At 40.4% G+C, this 18,750-nt stretch overlaps 2 protein-coding genes across 3 annotated transcripts; both read right to left on the reverse strand.

Annotated features, from left to right (window-relative positions):
• Positions 1 to 1,596: 1,596 nt before the first annotated feature.
• fem1c (fem-1 homolog c) lies at positions 1,597 to 9,950 on the reverse strand. The gene is given in 7 exon segments (XM_082554317.1): positions 1,597 to 3,638; positions 3,806 to 3,982; positions 4,286 to 4,797; positions 5,090 to 5,278; positions 5,364 to 5,533; positions 8,428 to 8,721; positions 8,724 to 9,950. Coding segments are annotated over 7 exon segments (1,854 nt in total). The 5' UTR covers positions 8,971 to 9,950; the 3' UTR covers positions 1,597 to 3,373.
• A 2,535-nt stretch (positions 9,951 to 12,485) lies between these two features.
• tmed7 (transmembrane p24 trafficking protein 7) lies at positions 12,486 to 17,080 on the reverse strand. Of its 2 annotated transcripts, none has more exons than XM_082554319.1 (4): positions 16,975 to 17,080; positions 16,496 to 16,691; positions 14,884 to 15,129; positions 12,486 to 13,916 (listed from the first exon to the last, which is right to left on the reverse strand). In XM_082554319.1, the coding sequence occupies exons 2-4, from the start codon at positions 16,652 to 16,654 to the stop codon at positions 13,680 to 13,682; spliced, it is 642 nt and encodes a 213-aa protein (XP_082410445.1). In that variant the 5' UTR covers positions 16,655 to 16,691; positions 16,975 to 17,080; the 3' UTR covers positions 12,486 to 13,679. The 2 variants fall into 2 exon arrangements, with proteins under 2 accessions (XP_082410445.1, XP_082410444.1); XM_082554318.1 differs by having other exon boundaries at positions 16,967 to 17,051.
• Positions 17,081 to 18,750: the final 1,670 nt, after the last annotated feature.

The following is an 18,750-nucleotide window of genomic DNA, read 5'->3' on the forward strand; positions in this document are numbered from 1 at the left end:
GGCCGCTGTTTTCTTTGTGAGTATTTATTACACAGCGGTGCTGCGGGGAAAAGCCTGTTCTAACGTTTGAGTCTAAGGTTTATTTTTTAGCATCTGGCGGCTCTTTTTTGCTTCTCATCCATAAATACTCGGCATAATCTTTCACGTGATTCAGTTTATTTTGAAAAGTCTCAACAGGATCTTGAGCTTTATTGTGAAAAGTTTATGTGGAACAAACAAGCGGACACCCGATGGTTTTACCGTCATTGTTGCTAATGACAACGCATAAAAACAGGCGCTTGTCCATCCTTAGTGTGGTTATATTAAATATAAAAGAAAGAGAGAACTTTAAGAAATTAATATAGCCACTACAGTGACCATCAAAAAGATGAAACAATATTACTGTAAACAGTTTATTTTGCGACACCACGAAACAAACAATAGCGTAAAATGAAACGATAGACGTTTGTATATGTTATCCGATATATAGCGTTATATCGAACAGCCCTAGTCCAGATCCATCCACTCGATGTTGTCGACTGATATCATACCACACTTGAAGTTAATCCATTCATTTGTGTGAAGCCTTTTTTTTCTAAAATAAGAAAACCTCTGGCTCCTGGTGAAATGTTGATGTAATCCTGGAGGGTAATGTGCAAAGTAAATGACATTGCCACCAGTGGAGCCATAACACAGCATGGCTGAACACCAATCATATCATCTTGGGTCTTTAAATAATTCATTAGATTTTTCTTGTTGATTCTTGTGGAGCATCAAGGGCCTCGCTGATGTGTTTTTGATGCTTTGAGCCTCACAGAGTTAATATACAACGCAGCACATCGGGTGTTGGATACAGAGACAATACTTGTTACTGGGTCCTAATGACTGTAGTCTAGAGAAGAATAAACACTCCAAGGTTCTCTGCACACCAGTCAGCTGCTGTTTTTAATTGCTTCATGCACAAAGTATTGAACAAGCAAGTCATAAATTAGCTTGTTTTTACTTGGGGGCATTTCTTGGAAGCAACTCACGAACAACATGAGCAACCACATCTCAGGGGTCCTCTTTGCTTCACCCAACTCAAAGATCTGCTCAGTGACTATAGAGCAAAAGCAGTGGGAACACTGACTCAATCAGCTGTTGCCTTTTTGCGCTCTTCCACCATTAGCCACAACATTAAAACCGCAGACAAGTCAAGTAACATTGCCTTATTAGAATGCAGAGTTCACTTAAGACACATAAAACCCACCTAAACATTGTTGGAGGTCAAGCACAACACGCATTGTCCTCCTGGGAGAGGCTGCTGTCAATGTGTCAATGCCACAGCGCAAAGAATCTAACCAGAGCCAGGTGCATCAATCCGGCCACCAAACTGCTCAACTCCCAATCCAGTCAGGCATTTATGGGAGACAAGTCTCATCCTGAAAGGATTTTCTCCAGCTTTCCTAATCCAGAAACCACATGACACCCCCAGAGGTCCCTTGTGCCTGACCCAGTAAGTCACAATAGGGGTCTCACACTGTGTTAGGCAGCTGGTTTTAATGTTGTGGCTGACTGGTGTATAGCTATTAAAACAAAGAGAGAAAAACCAGGAAATAAAGACATTTGGACAAGACGACAAGTGCAACATGGGTTTATTGTCAAACTGGTTATTAAGACATGAACTCAATTAATGCCATATCAAATCTTAAACTCCGCTGTAGTAAAGTGCAGATTCACATCAAGTTGCCCTGGGTGTCCTCAATACATTTGCTATGTCTGCTTTTTTTTCTTTTTAAACTGTAATATGAAATCCTAAGAATTATGAAAAGCCCTTTTTTAAAATTTCCAACCCACACATCTAAAGCTAATGTGCAAATGAGATAATTCACAAAGCTTTCCTATTCTGTATGTAGAGGCATCCTCCCACTCGTGTCTTCAACTCCTCACACAGCTGGATGACAGCTGTATAAGACAAACAGATCTACCCTTGCTCTGCTCTAGTTTGGAGTGTAGGTGTTGTCATGAAAGGTCTTCTGCAGTGATTGGTTGGTTGATATGTTGCTGCACGCGAACAGTGGGACAATGTTTACCCAAACGTTTTTTTTGGGGGGGGGGGGGGGATAAAAATTATTAAAGAACGACAGTATTTAAAGGTCGGCCATGTATGAATGTTAAAGAGGTCACTTCTGTGTACGAGCCTGCACTCGCCAGCGGTTGTGAACTGTTAGTTTGGCCGCTGTGGTTTCTACTGGCAGTCACGTGCATTGTGGAATCTCCATGAGCGCCACTTCACCAAAATTCCCATTGTCAACAATTTGTGTAAAGTCAAACAAAAAACAAAAGCAAAAAACCCACTCTGCTTACAAGGAACGCACCGTGGGGGGGCACTCGCATTTCTTTCACACACGCACTCACGCAAAAAAAAACAAAAAACAGTTGCTCAAATTCATTCACTCGTCTTACAACAATCAGTACAATGTTTTTTTGCACCCCTCTCCCCCTCCTTTTTGAGTGAAGTAGGTGGATACTGAAGAAAACGGCAGCAATGAGGTAAACACAACAACTCATGAGAGATATTGCACAGACAAGTGCCGGCACAGAATACAACAGTCTCTCTTTCCAACAGCCTAGCCTGTGCATAGAAAGAATAAAGCACTTATGGTGTTTGCACGCATTAAACCCTTCTTGTAAAGCTTTGTTGTACACTTAAGTGGGAACGACAAATGAGTCTCGAATCCACAGCACTTGGCAGATGTCCAGATTTGCATGACCAAAAACTAGGTGTATTTGTAAAAGTACAAAAGAACTAAAACAAACAAAAAAAAAAAATAATTTCTAATGACTGAGGAAGGGTCCATGACTGTTGGCAAACCAAAAATATTTTTTAAAAATAATAATAACAACCTGAACTCCCAGTATATGTAGAAATGCCTTGAGACTGAGAAGACGTGAGCAGGCAATGTTGAGACTGGGTCGCAGCCAGCATGGAGAAAAATCTCTCAAGTTTCATTTAATAAATAGAAGTAGATGAATATGCAAAAAAACAAACAAAAAAAAAAAAAAACAAAAAAAAAAAACCCTCAAGCAAAAATACATAAACCCCTTTGCTCAGTTCATCCAGAGATGCAGCTGTTTGTGTCAATGTTGCAATCCACTCCTGATGCATCCCCAAAAAAATTGGGCCAGTTAATCCAAATCATTTTAAGTCCATCCTGGTTAGTTGAGGACTTTTTGTGTGCACTTAATTCTTCCAACAAGTCCATACTCTCCATGTAGTTTGAATTTGCAAACCTAACCCACATAATTGTCTCTGTTTTTCAAGCACCCTGTGGGTGAGGCGTTGAGATTATGTTGCTCCTTTTCACACTTTTCCCCGTGCACCCATCCATTCTTCTCCACTCCTTCACAATCATTATCTGTGGAGCAAGACGAAGGCCTCCAGTTTCTCTGGGATGTTTCCCCGGTAGTCGAGGCCGTGCTTGATGATAGCCCTGGCGGCTAGGCACTGCAGAGTGGTGTGGTTAATGGGCTGGATGACATTCCTGGCCAGCTCCTTCTCATCCAGGAGGTCGCAGGCCGTTTGCTGGAAGGCGTTGGTGCTGTCGAAGTGAGTCCCGCAGGAAATGAGCAGGTTCATGATGTCAGGGTGACCGTTGGATGCCGCTATGTGGAGGGGGCTGGTGGATACAAAGATAATAGATCTGTAAGAGGATTATCCTGTACAACATACAAGCACACATGTCTTCTTATCCACTTTCTGCCATTTTCCCCCAGAACAAATCTAGGTGAAAACTAAAAGCTGGAGAGTGTGGGTGAAACAGAAGCGCGATATTTAAAAACAGACCTGTTGTCATCGTCATCTCGACTGTTGACATCTGCCCCACACTCAAGTAGGATTGAAGCGACCGTGAGGGAAGGGAACTTGCAGACGGGATAACGGCCCACGCAGGTAGTGTTGCGGTCGACTGCCAAGTGCAGTGGGCTGAAGCCATTCTTACCACATGGGTGGAGCTTCAGGAATCTAGAGATGCAACAGTGTCAGAATGAAAGGCAAAGAATTATGAATATGAACAATAAGTTTGATTAAACTAATGTTTTTTTTTTTAAAATCAACATTACTGACAGAATTGCAAAAAGCCTGTGGCAAAGGTCAATTAACATCCTGCCGGTTTGCTAAAAAAACAGTTGTATATGTGACTGAAAGGAACATTAACAAAAATCACTGTCACAGGAAACTTTTAGACCCTTCCAACTGCCATATTGTGTACAGAGACATATGTGACCTTTATAAACAACACTGAGGAGATTTTCAATAGGAACACACCTATAGATGGTCTCCTTCTTGAAATGGTCCTGCTCTGCAGTACATGGCACCTTCTCTAAAAGACAAATGAGGTGGAGAATAATTGAGAGGGCCTTGCTGAGCTGAGCAGGGTCAGGAGGCATTGGTCCACTTTGTTTAATGGCTCGTTCAATCTCCATCACACTCTTGGACAGTATCCCCATCAAGTCCTCAAACGACACCGATGTCCCCAAGAGCCCCTTGGCCCTGTCCTGCAGCATGAAGGAGAAGAGCTCAGCGAATGACAGCAGGCTGGAGGAAGTCATGGGACTGAGGGGGTCCAGGTTGCTTTGTTGCATGTCCAGCGCGTACTTCCACAGATTTATGCAGCGTTCGAAGTTTCCAGAGTCAGCATAGACGGCACCACGGTAACGGATGTAGTAGGAAGTGTCTGGGTGTTGTGGACCGAGGATTCGCTCTCGGATGAGCAGAGCCTGCATGCGCATCTCATCTGGGTCAGAAATAAGTCCATCCAGCTCTTCTGCGTTTGTTACCTAGAAAGCAGATTTAAAAAGTAGCAGAGTGACTTGTGACTTCAGCACCAAGACGCATATCGATATATGGGTCTTGGATTTAATCTATATAGCTAATTAACAAAGTTTTAGGCTACATCTCCAATACTAAAGACCAGAGTGTAACATTAAAGGTTTTCCCCAGAAAAATGAAAACATTTACTTTTTCCATCTTGATATCAAAATGTGACATCATGTGAAAAGAAAACCTATTTCAAGAGCTTTAAACACATTGCAAGCCCACTTTAAGGTGGTGCTGGGTAAATGCACTCACCTCTCTAGCATAATCGTATGCCATGATCAGCTGCTTGGGTTCTGGCTTCTGGATGATGTTGTTACTGTCCATGTACCTCAGATCCATGGCTCTTTTCCAGTATTTTAAAGCTCCAAGCAGATCTCTTTTTTTGTCTACAAACGTAGCTCCCAAGAGCTCCAGGGCATCAATGCGCTCTGTGTGCCTCGTCTGCAGAGACAAAATATGTGATTTATGTGATCCTCACACAACTCTACACAAACAAACTTTAACTGTAGGTGACAGGAAGCCTGACCTGCTGATGCGTAGTCAGGTAGTCTACAATATTAGTATGGCCTGTAACACTGGCAGAAAGTAAGGGTGTCATGCCGTAGCCATCCTGCTCCATGGTTGCGCCATACTGCAGTAACATCCGCATGATCTCCAGGCTGCCTGACTCCGCACAGTCGTGAAGCGCCGTGTTGCCTGTGAACAAAGAAGACGCATGTTGTGCAGTGAGTTAAACATAAGACCTAGATTAGCTCACAGAAGACTAGCAGGAATTCAGTTTGCAAATCCATGACTACATCCATCCTATTACCTTGATATAGACTTAAGGAATTTCTCTCTCCATGTTATCATAAGCTGGTAATTAAAAAAAAAAAAAACATTTAAAAGGCTCAATGACTGATGCTAAAGTTCTTATGGATGCTACCACTTTACATTTATTTATTCCATAAGATGAGTCATATTCACTTTTTTTAGCGGTTTCATCAGTTTTAGAACAGAAAAAGAGAATCAACTTCTACAAAGGATTTGAGCAAACAGACACACATCACATGAAGTATTTTTCAGCACAACACGGACAAAGAAAAACAACAACAACAAACAAACCAAAAAAAACCCATGCAACACAATAAAAAACTAACAAAAAAACAAATAAGCAGTTCAAAAGACAAAGACAAATATGAATGTCTAACTAGGAAGAGCACAAAATGCATTCTTTAAAAGTTTAATCCATTTAATTTAGTTTCCTTTTAATTGATAATGTTCCATTCCAGGGATACCAGAGATCTAGTTTAATCCAGTTTAGCAACAAAAATAAGACATCTCTCCACCTTGGGGGTTTCCCAGGAATTTACCAAACTCAAAACAAGGAAGTACTCCCAATCACACTTCTGTTTAACTCCATTCACTACTGAGACTAAATACAACTATTAAGAGTCAATAAGAAGAAGACAATTAGTCACCAAGCTTCGAGTACCTTGGTGTTATTGTGGTGCTGAATTTCAGAGAAGCTGTTCTGATAACAGTTTCTTACGACTGCAAACTTACAGAGTGAAAATGCCTGAAGCGCGCTTAAATTAGCATATCAGACCACCGTATGGACCTATGTGGTTCACCATTAAGGAAAACACAGGGCCAGACATTTGTACAACAGAAAAGTCTGAGAAACTCCACTGGTTCTTTGGACTGCAGGACGTAAAGGTGAGTCAAGGGCAGATAACTTCCATCATGAATTGTAAGAATATTTAGGGATGACCACAAACTTCCAATGCCACATTCCTCAGATAAAAGGGAGAAACTGCACTTTGTAAGGTGAGCTAAGCTATTGTTAAAAAGAAAAAGGGAGAACCTATTACAAACAATTACAGTGAAAAATGAAGTTCCACCAGCAGTGTTTTCAGTCTTGACTTGTTTGCCTTCGTTGGAGGGTATGTCACATTGTCAGTGAAACCGTGCAAGAGTCACACAGTGGTATTGTAGCCAAGGAAAAAAACAACAACAAAAAAACAATAAAACAAACCCACAATTTGAAAGTACAAAAAATAACATTCAAGATCACTCATGGAGCAGAAGCAGGACCATTTCCACCACTGCTACATTTACTCAAGTCTGGCATGTTAAAAGTAGGTCACTCAGTCCTGAAAAATCAGGTTCAGTTTTCCCCAAAGAGGAAGGGATCTACAGACACACACACGTGCTTACTGAACTTTGAGTCCCATAAAGATAAGTAAATCCCTTTGAGGAAATTCAACACATGCCATGACTGGGAATTATAAACACTTCAAGCTCACCCCCCTTTTTTTTTTTCTTCTGGTTAACAGTGCGTTTGTTTTTCTTTCTGCTCTCTGAGGCTACTCCACACTCAGTCAGATGAGACCAAACAGGGTTAGTTTGGGATCAACCAGCAGTTATATTCTTTGGTTTCTGCAAACATAACAATTCTGGACAGAAAACTGCAGCAGCAGCGCTACAGTTTCCCCCCTCAGTTAAATATGTACAAGCAAAACTGGGTAAACAACAAGAAAGCCATGTTTATACTAAAAAATGGTTTAAACTGACTTTTGATTATATAATCAGTGTTTTAATGTGGTTTGGATAAATAACACTGATTGGAAAAACTTCAAGAAATGATTTAAGATTTGTTTGTCTGCATTAATCGATTCAAGATGACACCTCACCAAACAGGTTATTTACTGAAAGTCTTTCATGAACTGAAAAGTGATGACTTTTCTGAGAAGGAAGTGAGCAGGGCACAACTTCTGAAGCAGTCTAGTCATCTGTGATTATTTTGTCAGGACTGTTTTTCTCCTCTAACTTGCTCACTTTCCTGCCTAAACATAAGCTTTATTGTTTTTGAAATGTTTCCAGTCATATCTAATAATAGAGATTTACCCTCTTATGTCAATACAGCTGTTTTGTGAAAAGCAGTGTAGAGAGGGTGGTTTGTGCCCTGCTCTTGAGTTTAGTGCTAGTCACAGGAAATTAAGTATAAGCTTCAACTATATAGTTCTGATCACACAAGAGCTAAAAGTAGGGACTTTAATGTGCCAATCTAGGTAGGTATCCAAAGGTCTGTGGTTGTAATTCACTGTAAAACCGTGAATTCAAGCCTACCAAAGCAGCCGTTTCCATAGAAAGAGAAAACAATGAACATCCTGAGAAGTTAAGTGCTTTTATTTTTAACCACACGTATAAAAGACAATGATCTTAAAGACAAATTCTTATTGTTCCTGTATTTAGAAAACACCATCCAAAGTATGAGCTTCCAGACACACCCTGACACACACGCACGCATCCAGGCTGACGTAGCTAGCTTGCAACTTTCCACTGTGAAACCAGAAGTTCATGATTTGCTGTTGAGTCATTTCATACAGGAAAAAAAGCAATTGCAAATTAGTTAATTTTGTCATCCGATAACAAACCCTATATTTGGATGCATGCGTGTCACGTGCATTTTGCCCATTTGTTGCTCGATTTTCTCAAACTATCTGCTATCGGCTCAAAAAAAAAAAAAAAAAAAAAAGGAAAAAGAAAATAGGGCTTATCATCCATGTAGTCAACATTTTACTGTGGAAAGCTTTTTACAGACTCACCTTTGATGCTTTTCCTGTTGACATCTGCCCCTTTCTCCAGCAGGTACTGCGCTATCTCCTTGTGCCCCTTGTAGCATGAAATCATGAGACAAGTATGGCCGTGTCTGTTGGCTACTTCCAGGTCAGCATTGTGCTCCACCAGGTATTTCACAATATCCAGGTGGCCGTCAAAGCAGGCCGCCCTCAGGGGCGTTGAGTTGGTCAGCGTTGTGCTGTTGACAGAAGCTCCGTGACCCAGCAGGGACTGGACTACCTTCAGATGTCCCGCTGCCGAGGCAGCCCAGAGAGGGGGCGCCCCTCGATAGTCTCCCCGTCAAAGTTCACCGATCCACCGACCTCGACAGGAGCACTGCAGCACTCCAGCAGATACTCCACCAGGTCCAAGTGGCCGTACCGGGCAGCCATCAGGAGCGGGGTGGCCCCGTTTGTCTTCTCGCCCATTAACTTGGTCACCTCGTGCCCATCTTTGTTCTCCAGCAGCTTCTGAAGCAGCCGGAGCTTACCATCTCTGGCTGCGTTAAACACCGCGGTCTTTAAATCCATCCCCGAGACTTAAATTCACGGTTTAATGGTAGTTAAAAAAATGGCAGCGCTGTCTGTCAAACAATGGGGTCGACGACCCGTGGATGTGTAAGGTCGCTGTGGACAGGTGAAGCTTGGCAGCCTTTGTTTATAACAAGCTTCGACTTTCTAGCTAACTGTTAAACCAATGCGCTACCTTTTCTTGTTGTTGGGGATTAAAATCCGCAAATAGTTCGTGACTTTCTAAATCTCCAGCTTTAAAAAGTTGACACCACTTAAATCTTAATCTATATTACTAACTCAGACGTTTTTAGCCCAGTTAGCAAAAGTGGCTAGTCAACTTCCTCGATCCGTTTAGCTAACCGACTAGCTCCGCTTAGCCGAACCACTCTTCACCGCTGCTCATCCACTGACATGTCCGCTCCACTCGAGAAGCCCTTCTTCCTTAGATCTGTCCCCTTCGCTGGTCATTGTTCCCCAGCATAACGTTACTCCTCAGTGGGTTATTTATATTTGCTTTCCAAGGGCCGAAGTGTAGAAATCCACCCCCACCCGTTTACGCTGCTGCTGCTTATGCTAGCTTAGCCAGGAAAAACGACGTTCAGTCAAACAAGCGAGGGGATATCCCCCACTAACCGTGCCGCGTTTCTCTCTCACAGACACACCTCGTCCCCTTCCAAAAACCAACAGGCGTTACCACAAAAACGGCAGGTTACCAGTCGTCCACACAGCCGCTCAACAAGCTGGCAGGTCCGCCAAAGGAAAAGAAGGTAAACAGGGGAGGCTAACTAACCACCCACGGCTCAACCGGATGATCACGACTCGGTTTGTGTCAAATCACAAACCCGACGCAGTCTTTTTTTTTTTCTCCAGTGGAGCACATGATTGACAGGTGGACAGCCAATCAGAGAGCTGGAAGCCCTGTTACGCAGACAACAACAAAGAGTTAAAAGAGAGTGTTTTTCAAGCACCAATGAATTTTCTTACTACCATAGAAAGAGAAACAGAGGCACAGGAAAGACTCAAATACTGCACTGATAGCTGAGGAAGACACACGGTAATGCACATCCTCAGCAGCTTCCAGAGGCAGTTTGAAATTAAAGAGACAGCATGAAAAATGATTAAAAAAAATTATATTAATGACTATACTTATTTATTTATGTATGAAGTTATTCATTCAGTCTGATCTTTTATTTTTCCTTTAACTTATTTGTTAGGGTTAGATCAACTATTGCAATAAAAACGCGGGACTCACAGTCATTTGGAGATTCCAGTCCCACTAACATCTGCATCAATACCCTGTAATACATTAATCATATATTGTATGCTTTATTTATTTAGTTTGCAAATTATTGTTTTTTGTTAATAACTGTAATATGCTTGGTCAGGACAGTGAGACAGGTTGATGAGGCCAGACAGGATTCTTTGTTGACACTGATGTTTGCAGATGACATTGTGATCTGTAGAAAACAGTAGACAGTAGAAAACAGGTGAAAGAGAGGTTGGAGAGGGGGGAGTTATCACCTTTTTTCAAGCATTTGTCTTAGGTGAATGTAACTGACATGTATAGATAAACCACAAGGCATATAAATATACAATCATACTGAAAGTAAAGTTAAGTCACGTTTTCCTATATGGATATATATTTAATAGAATAAAATCTTGTATAACAATTTTTCACCATAAACTTAATGGGGATAGGTGCCTGATGAGTGTAGTAGCATATAGTTATTTTTGTACACATACCAAGGTCTTGTAATCATATGTAGATGTATGCATACATTTTACTGTATATAAACAGAGAACGAGTCCCTATTGATCTTCTAGTTATATAAATAACATCTACCACCTTTTTATTTCAACTTTTCTCACTTTGATTATGCACATCAGTTTGCCAACAGTACAAATGCACCAAATAATACTATAACTTGGGATATAGTTATAGTTTATAATAACAGAACCCAGAAAACATATCAAGTGTTCAAGCTGTGTTTACCCCTGCACAGCATCCACTCTTCTTTGACAATCTGTAAATATCTGTGAACTTATGAGACCAGGTGTTGGACTTCTGGGAGATGACATCTGTAAAAGTCCCATTCATGTCTGATTCTAGATGCTCAACAGTTCTGGGTGGGTCTGCTTTTTCATATTTATTCATTTAGCTGCAAAATGTTTTCAGTTGGAAAAAGGTCTGGATTGCATGCTTGGCAGTTCAGCACCTGGACTTTTCTACTATGATGCCACGCTGTTGTAATAGCGGAATTATATGATTTAGTCTCGTCTTACTGAAATATGCTATGTGCAGGATCCATCCATCCATCTTCTATTGCTTAGCCAGGTCTGGGCCATGCGGACAGCAGTTTCGGCAGAGATGCCAAGACCTCCCCTCCCCAGCCACTTACTCCAGCTCATCCGAGTGAACACCGGGGCGCTCTCAGACCAGCCAAGAGACATCATCTCTCCAGCGTGTCCTGAGTCTACCACGGGGCCTCATCTAGAGCTTTTCCACATTCTACTGTGAATAAAATGCAGGTTTATGAGTTTTTCTACACAACATTCTACACACTTCCTAAAGATCGAGCTGTGTGTAAATTTGTTTTTTAAAATGAGAAAAATAATTAAATAAAGAATAAGACTGCATGTGACAAAGGAAATAAACGGAGTCTTGACACCCCTGACCTAAAGGAAACCATGAACATGCTTTAGAAAATTGTGATGGCCTTGACAATATCACCCCCCTCAGGATAAAAGAAGCATGAGCAGATTGTGTTATCTAGAAACCCAACACCTCAATGTAGTTTATTAATTAATGGTGACTAAATAAGTGCAGAATTTAACATTTAAACAAAAAGTTTATTCATCCATCCCACAATAACTTAACAACTTCCCACAATGCCTCGGAGCTAAACCTGTGCAAATGGAAATGCCAAAATTGCACCACATAAAACATGGCGACCTCTGGAGAGAGAATAACAGATCAAATTGATTGTTCTTGAAGTTTTTGTTGTTTTTAATCACTTCTATCCCAAGTAGGACACTTCTATAAACCTGGACAATAAAATGAAACAAGCTTTTTTGGCTTCTTTCAGTGGGATAATATTTGTACACTGAATTTTTTTTTCTTTTCCCATCCCTGACTGAAAAGGTTTAACATATAACCACAATCTTTTAGCTTTCGATCTGTTCTCATCTCTTTTCATATAGCTGTGTATAGTAAAATTATGTAGGTTAAAACAGCTTCTTTATACTTGTGCTTTAGCCAATGTCTATGTGAAAGAGATACATTTACAGTAAGATGTTTGTAAACCACAAATAAAGATCCACGTGATTCCTGCCTGAAAGTCAAAACCACCCAGGTGAACTAAGCCCATAAACCATTGCATGTGACCTACACTAGTACAAAAAAACTGCTCACCAAAATTTGTAGTGAAACCCCTAAAAATAAACATGCATGTTTAAGATTTCTTTCTGCACTGCTAAATAAATGTCAAAAAAGGGTGAGATGAGAGTTTTGAAACATCAAATTATAACTCGTATTCACTTGAATTATCTTCTATTCAAGCAACAATTCTTCCGACCACACAAATGTTACAATATTGTTGTACAAAACCAAATGGACAGCGTCGGCTCAAAGAAAGACAGTGACTTAAGGAACTGGTGCACCTCTAACAGCTGGGATTGCCACTTAACAGACAAAACGATGCGGTTTTAAATACAAGAATGAGTCATTTCTTTTTTGTCTGCCACAGAGTCACACAGATGTAATAATAAAAAACAACAACAACAAAAAAAACCTACATCCCATATGTTAGAATTTATGTTGCACACTTAAACCGATCAATATTTCCCCCAATGTAAAAGAGAGCAAATGGAAACAAAGCAAAAACGTACTTTTAATTTATAGAGATTTTCTTTAAGGAATTAGGTTTGCAGTCACTCGTGGTATACCTTCTGCACTTTAATTCAATCCTTCAACCCAACAACCACCTTATGAACAAAGGGTGTCAAACTAATATTGGATTAAAGGACTGCTTACTCTCTGCAGAGCACAGCAAACTCCTTTCTAACTACTATCTAAAATGGCAAAGCCGATCAAAACAAAAAACACAACATCTACCATTTCTCACTTAATAAAGTGAGTTTTAGTAACACAGGAAAAAAATGCAACAGATTTTTCATAAACAAATCCAACCTTCGCACTGAGAGTGTGGCTTTTGAGAGCTAGTGCAGATAAAGACAAATATCTGCAGTATCCTTATAATATGACTACATTTAGTCCCAGTATCCACTTGGGTGCTTATTTCAGAGCAGTTTGGGATGAAAATTGGAACAGATCATGAAGACAGGGGTTAGAAAAGGACACATTTAAAATAAGAACACATTTAGAAATCATTTCAAATATTCAAATGACTTAAAGTTTTTCTTTAGCTATATGGCCGGTGCTTGAACTGCTTCAAATACAGATAGTTACAAGCAACACAATCAAGTCTTCCTCCTGTTTTTTTTTTAATCCTCAAAAACACTTTTAACCCACAACTATTTTTTCTCCTCAAGACTAATTTGCATAAAGTTGTAAGAACAGCTGTACTGATTTAAGAGGCCGCATCAGATTGTAGGACCTGGCCGCTTGATATGATTCAATTACAGATCAGCGCGGCTGTTCCTATGCACTCCATGCACACAAGCTCAAGAACAGACAAAGGAAGTGATGAGTCAGATCTCAGAGGCTGTTATGAGCCCACACGCGTTGTCGTGGTCTTCTTGTCAGAGAAGAAGCTTCGCAGCAAGACCACCTGGCTGATGCTGACCACCAGAAGGATAATGGCTTCTCCGATGGACCAGAAAGCGACGCGGGTATTGAGGTCCTCGGCGCGACTGCGTCCCTGGGCCTCACGGAGGCGAAAGTGTGTCTGATAGTCGATCACCGACTTCAGAGCCTCATGGATGGACACGCAGGCTGACTCCATCTGTAAATGGTGAAGATTGGAAAACAAAACTGATTTTAGATTTTTGGAAGATGGCTGAAAATATTTACTAAATTCATCCACCAGGAACATTAAATCTGCAGGGCTGACAAATATGAGTCTGTCACTTAAGGGAGGGGTGGTTCTTGTATTTATATCATTGGTATTCTTTTGGCAACAGTGGTTTTGGCAGTGCTTTTTAATTATATTTCCTTAGCTAATATTACAGTAGGCAGATGATATTTTGTGCTTTTTCTAGTCTGTCTGAACAGACATATATTTCAGTATTTGAACATCCCACATCTTGCTGTCTTTTTCTGCCTTTAGTTTTGTGCCTGATAAATGACAACCATCATTTACTTAATCTAATGAAACACAAAAAGGTGATAAGGTCAGACATTTCCAGAAGGAGGGGACTAACATCTGCAACATTTAGCAGGAATTTTCCCCCCATTATTCTAAAAAGAATGACTCCAGCTCAGCCATATTTTTAGGATGTAATCAGCTTCCCTGAAGTAATTGCACAAAGTTCAAACGGTCATTTTCTGGGTTTGTCTGGGTCTCTCCAAATGTCTTTTTTTTGTTTGTTTAAAATCGTTCTTTGGTAGATCACTGGTTAGGATCACCGTCTTGCTACATCACCAAATTTCAGCCTTCTTTTAGTTGATATTATCTTGTGAGAGTAGCCACAGTACTGAGATTTCATTTACAGATAAAGCTTGTCTGGTGACCCTTTCTATCTGAATAAAATAAACAAACTCTGCAAGGTGGCTGCTCTGCTTTTTGGGGGTTATTTATCACCAGGATTTATTTGCTTTTAATTTAAAGAAACTGTGTTGGTTCATTTGTGCAACCAGGATGAAGACAGGGTAACCGTTTAGGTTATTTCGCCCTAACAAATACAATGAAGGAAACATCAGTGAGAGAAACAGGCAGTTAACAGGTTTATGTGTGCATCCTCACAGTTTACCTGAGTAAGAGCAGTGACTCTGTTCTCGTTGGGGAAAAGTGGAGGGTCATCGCCAACCTGGAAGTCAAAGTAAACTGTCTTATGGGTGAAGGTGGAGAACTCATTGCTGAAGCAGAATTTGTAGGTGCCGTTCTTGGCTGCTGTGAAGGTAAAGCTGTCATATTGCTTCTTCATCTCCTTATAGAGTGTTGTGCCATCTGGGTCCTCCAAGCGGCAGTCCACATCGTAATGACCACCGGTCACCACCTGGGAATCGAAAGCACAGAAGGAATGAGTAACAAAGCCAAGGAGGGGTAGGATGGATACTGACAAAGTGTTTTTAAAAATATATATGGATAGTGTTTTTGCTTACAGGTCAGATTCTTTATCAATTTCATGTCTGAGTCCTACACATGTTTTCAGTGTCAGTGCAAATTAATCTGAACACAGTGTAGAAACAGAGTTTAAAACAACTGCCCCAACATAAGATAAGACAACCTTTATTAGTCCCACACGTGGGAAATTTGTTTTGTTACAGCAGAAAGTGGACAGTGAAAAGTTATATATCATCAGATTGTTATTACAGGCTAATTATGCACACAATTAAAAATAAAAACAATCACCCAGATTAATCTTCATTTATTGCACTTTTTCTCTTTTTTGGCAAATACACTTGAGGCACCAGTATGTGATTATTGCACTTTAAAAATAACACAACACTATGATCCTAATGTATACTTGTACAATAATTCCCCACTCGACCTGTGGGCTCGTCAGCCCTTGGTATTTCTCAAGCTTCTTGTATTCCTTCTTCTTGATTCACTTGGTATAGCTACATCCATCACCGTGGCCTTCTTCCTCTGATGGTCCACCATGTGGACATTATATTTGATTGGTTAACCATCACCAGTTTGTTTGTCTGCATCTGGAGGTCTAAATGGATGTTAGCTTGGGTTACTCTCAATCACCTTTGGGGTGTATCCCATTTTGACCTCCGGATTTCCAGACCATACTCGTCAAAGATGTTCCTGTATACGATGCCACACACTTGGTTATGGTGTTCAATGTATGCCCTACCTGCTAGCATCTTGCACTCTGCTGTTATGTGCTGGATTATCTCTGGGGTATCTTTGCACAGCCTGTATGATAGACCTCGACCTCTAAGGATCTTTTGCTACCATGAGTAGTGTTTCTGTGCCGTCTACCCTGTCAAGCTTTAACCAGCCATTGGTAGAATCTTTCAATATCAGCCACTTCTTGTGTTTGTTATACACCCTGCATGTGTGTGTGTGTGTGTAGTTCTAGTGAAATGTTTAAGGCACATGTCACAGATAATGAACAAGATCATTTAATAGTATTTATTACTTATAACTAGGCCTGCTGCTACCTGGACACCTCTTATTAAATTTAAATATTTACCTGAAGATCTTTCAGGTAGAAGTACAGTAACTGAGTTGGTTTACATTTCTAATGTTTATCAGACATGCACATGAAGCTGTTCATGTCCCTGGGTTTTCATCTTTGACGCCTGATACAGATTTCAAGGGGACAATCTATACTCGATTTAATTTGGGGGGGAAAACGACAAGGATGATTCGCATGGATGGGAGGGATCGAAAGAACAGACACGCACCTGGAACTCCAGGGTGCATTTGGTGCCCATGATGATGTCTTCGTAGAAACACTGTTTAGCGTTGTCTGGCAGCTCAAAAGTTAGCTCGGAGCCGAGCACCCACCCACAAAGCAGCTGGGCCCAGAGCACCTGAAGCAACACCCGAAGCGATCCGTGCATCCTGAAGACTGAGAGCCGACAGCTTCTAAGAAAAAAACTGTAAAAACAACAGATTTAAAACTAAAACCGTCACCGAAGGTGGCGAAAATACCGACAAGGAAAACCCGGACACTGATATAAGCGGCTAGCTGCTAGCTTAAAGCTAACTAGCGAGCTAGCTGGTCTTTATATTTTAGAGAAAGAAAGAAGCTCGGGATTTGTAATATGTTTCAATGGTTGCTGTGTTGTTGTTTTATTAGGATATAAGTAGTAACAGGCGTTAAAATAAATCCAAATATTTACGATTTTAGATTATGTTTTACTTAGAATTACCTACTCACCCCAGTCCTCACCCGGATGCAACTAATGCTAAGACGCGTATTACTAACGACACATCTCATTGGCCGTCATCCGTAAAAGCCCGCCTTTGCTTGCTCTCACTGGTGGAAAAACATAAAAGGAGGAGCCATTGTAACATCACGTGGGCCACAACCACGTAAGTGTGAGCAAAGCGTAGCTTCCCTTTTAGTACCTGAATCCAGGGCTCCAACGTGGCCGCCGGTTAAAATGAAAGTGAAGGCAGTTTGAATGGAGTAGAAATGCTGCTTAAGCCCTATCGGTATAGCATGGTGGTTACATTTATGTTACTTATAACCAAATTTCATTAGACACATTAAATGTTTCGTAACAATTTGGGATATTTAACCCCCATGACAGCGTCACACTCTGGCAACAAAACATGTTTTTTTGTTTGTTTGATTTGTCTTGTTTGTTTATTTCCTTTTGTCTTTTTTGTTATTACACTGTGCCTTAAGTTTTATATTCATTTATTTTTATATAATGACACAATATATAAGGAGTAAGGGGGTGAAATAATCTTTAAAATTTACCTGTATGTGGATGAATGTGTGAAGAAGTATATTTGGTTGTTGAAAGGAAAATTTTGATTTCATTTATTACTAGAAAAACATTTTGGCTCATTTTCTCAGTTGCATTATGGGTTTAGACCACTTTTCCAAACTACTTTGAGCTCTACTTTGGGTCCTTTCTGTATGGTGTAAAATGAATGACTGACTTAAATATTAGTGGATAGTTTTCATTCACAATATGTAGTAGACTTGATTTTAAAGGTTATCGTGCCAGATAATGATCTATTTTCCCTGTGTGTTTAAAACAAATATATAGAAAAAATTGTTTTTAAAACATTTTTGCTGGAGTTGAACATTGCAAAGTAACCCCTAAAATCATGAAAAAGAAATATTGCTCTTGAGTACATATTAGCATTTCTGTTGTGAATTGTAAGAATGAAAAACAAAAACAAAACTATATCATTCTATTCATAGCAGGCTTACCTTTTAAATGTTCAGGACAGCTGTCTTCAAACCCTTGCACTTTTCCACTTAGAGATGTTATAGATGGCAAGGAGCCAGACTTACATCGATCCTCTTGCCTTGCAAATAAAAACTCTCCATGCCTTCATTATACATTTACATCCCATCCCTATAAGCATTTATATTTATCTCTCAATCTTTATGCCAACAAAACGCACACTGAAAACACCACAATGTCTTTCTCTCACATCTAATATTCATGTACTCATTTAATACTTTTGGGGTGTAGACCATGCCAACACCCACAGATGTTGTATCATTTTAATATTCCCATGACACAACGCCCCTCATAATGTACGTTGAGTGCATCTTCCTGACAGTTGTGAAATTGCATCTCACCCTGAAAACAAGCTTCACATGAACATGCAGTGTGTATGCAGTGAAAGCAAAACAAGCCACAGAAATCAGTTAGATGGATTTTATGGTTGGGTTATGGTTAAGCAGGAAATAAAGCAAATGCATTATGAAGCAGGTGTCGAATGAAAGGTATCAAAAACAGTCAAAGGTTAAGAGGAAAGACTAGAGTTTAATTAAACGAAAGTGGGAGAAAGTAGGTGTGGAGAAAGGAATGACTTTTTCATCAGACACACTGGAACATCATTAAAATATTCAACTGTGGAACAGCTTTGCGTCTTTCACTTTCACGCCCCCCCGCCGCCTTTTCTGAACGTTGAAATGATTGGGTCGACGCTCACTCCATACCACTTGGGGCAGTAGTGCGCCAAA

This window comes from Aulonocara stuartgranti, assembly GCF_965226115.1.
Source record: "Aulonocara stuartgranti genome assembly, chromosome: 12".
Lineage (NCBI taxonomy): Eukaryota > Metazoa > Chordata > Actinopteri > Cichliformes > Cichlidae > Aulonocara > Aulonocara stuartgranti.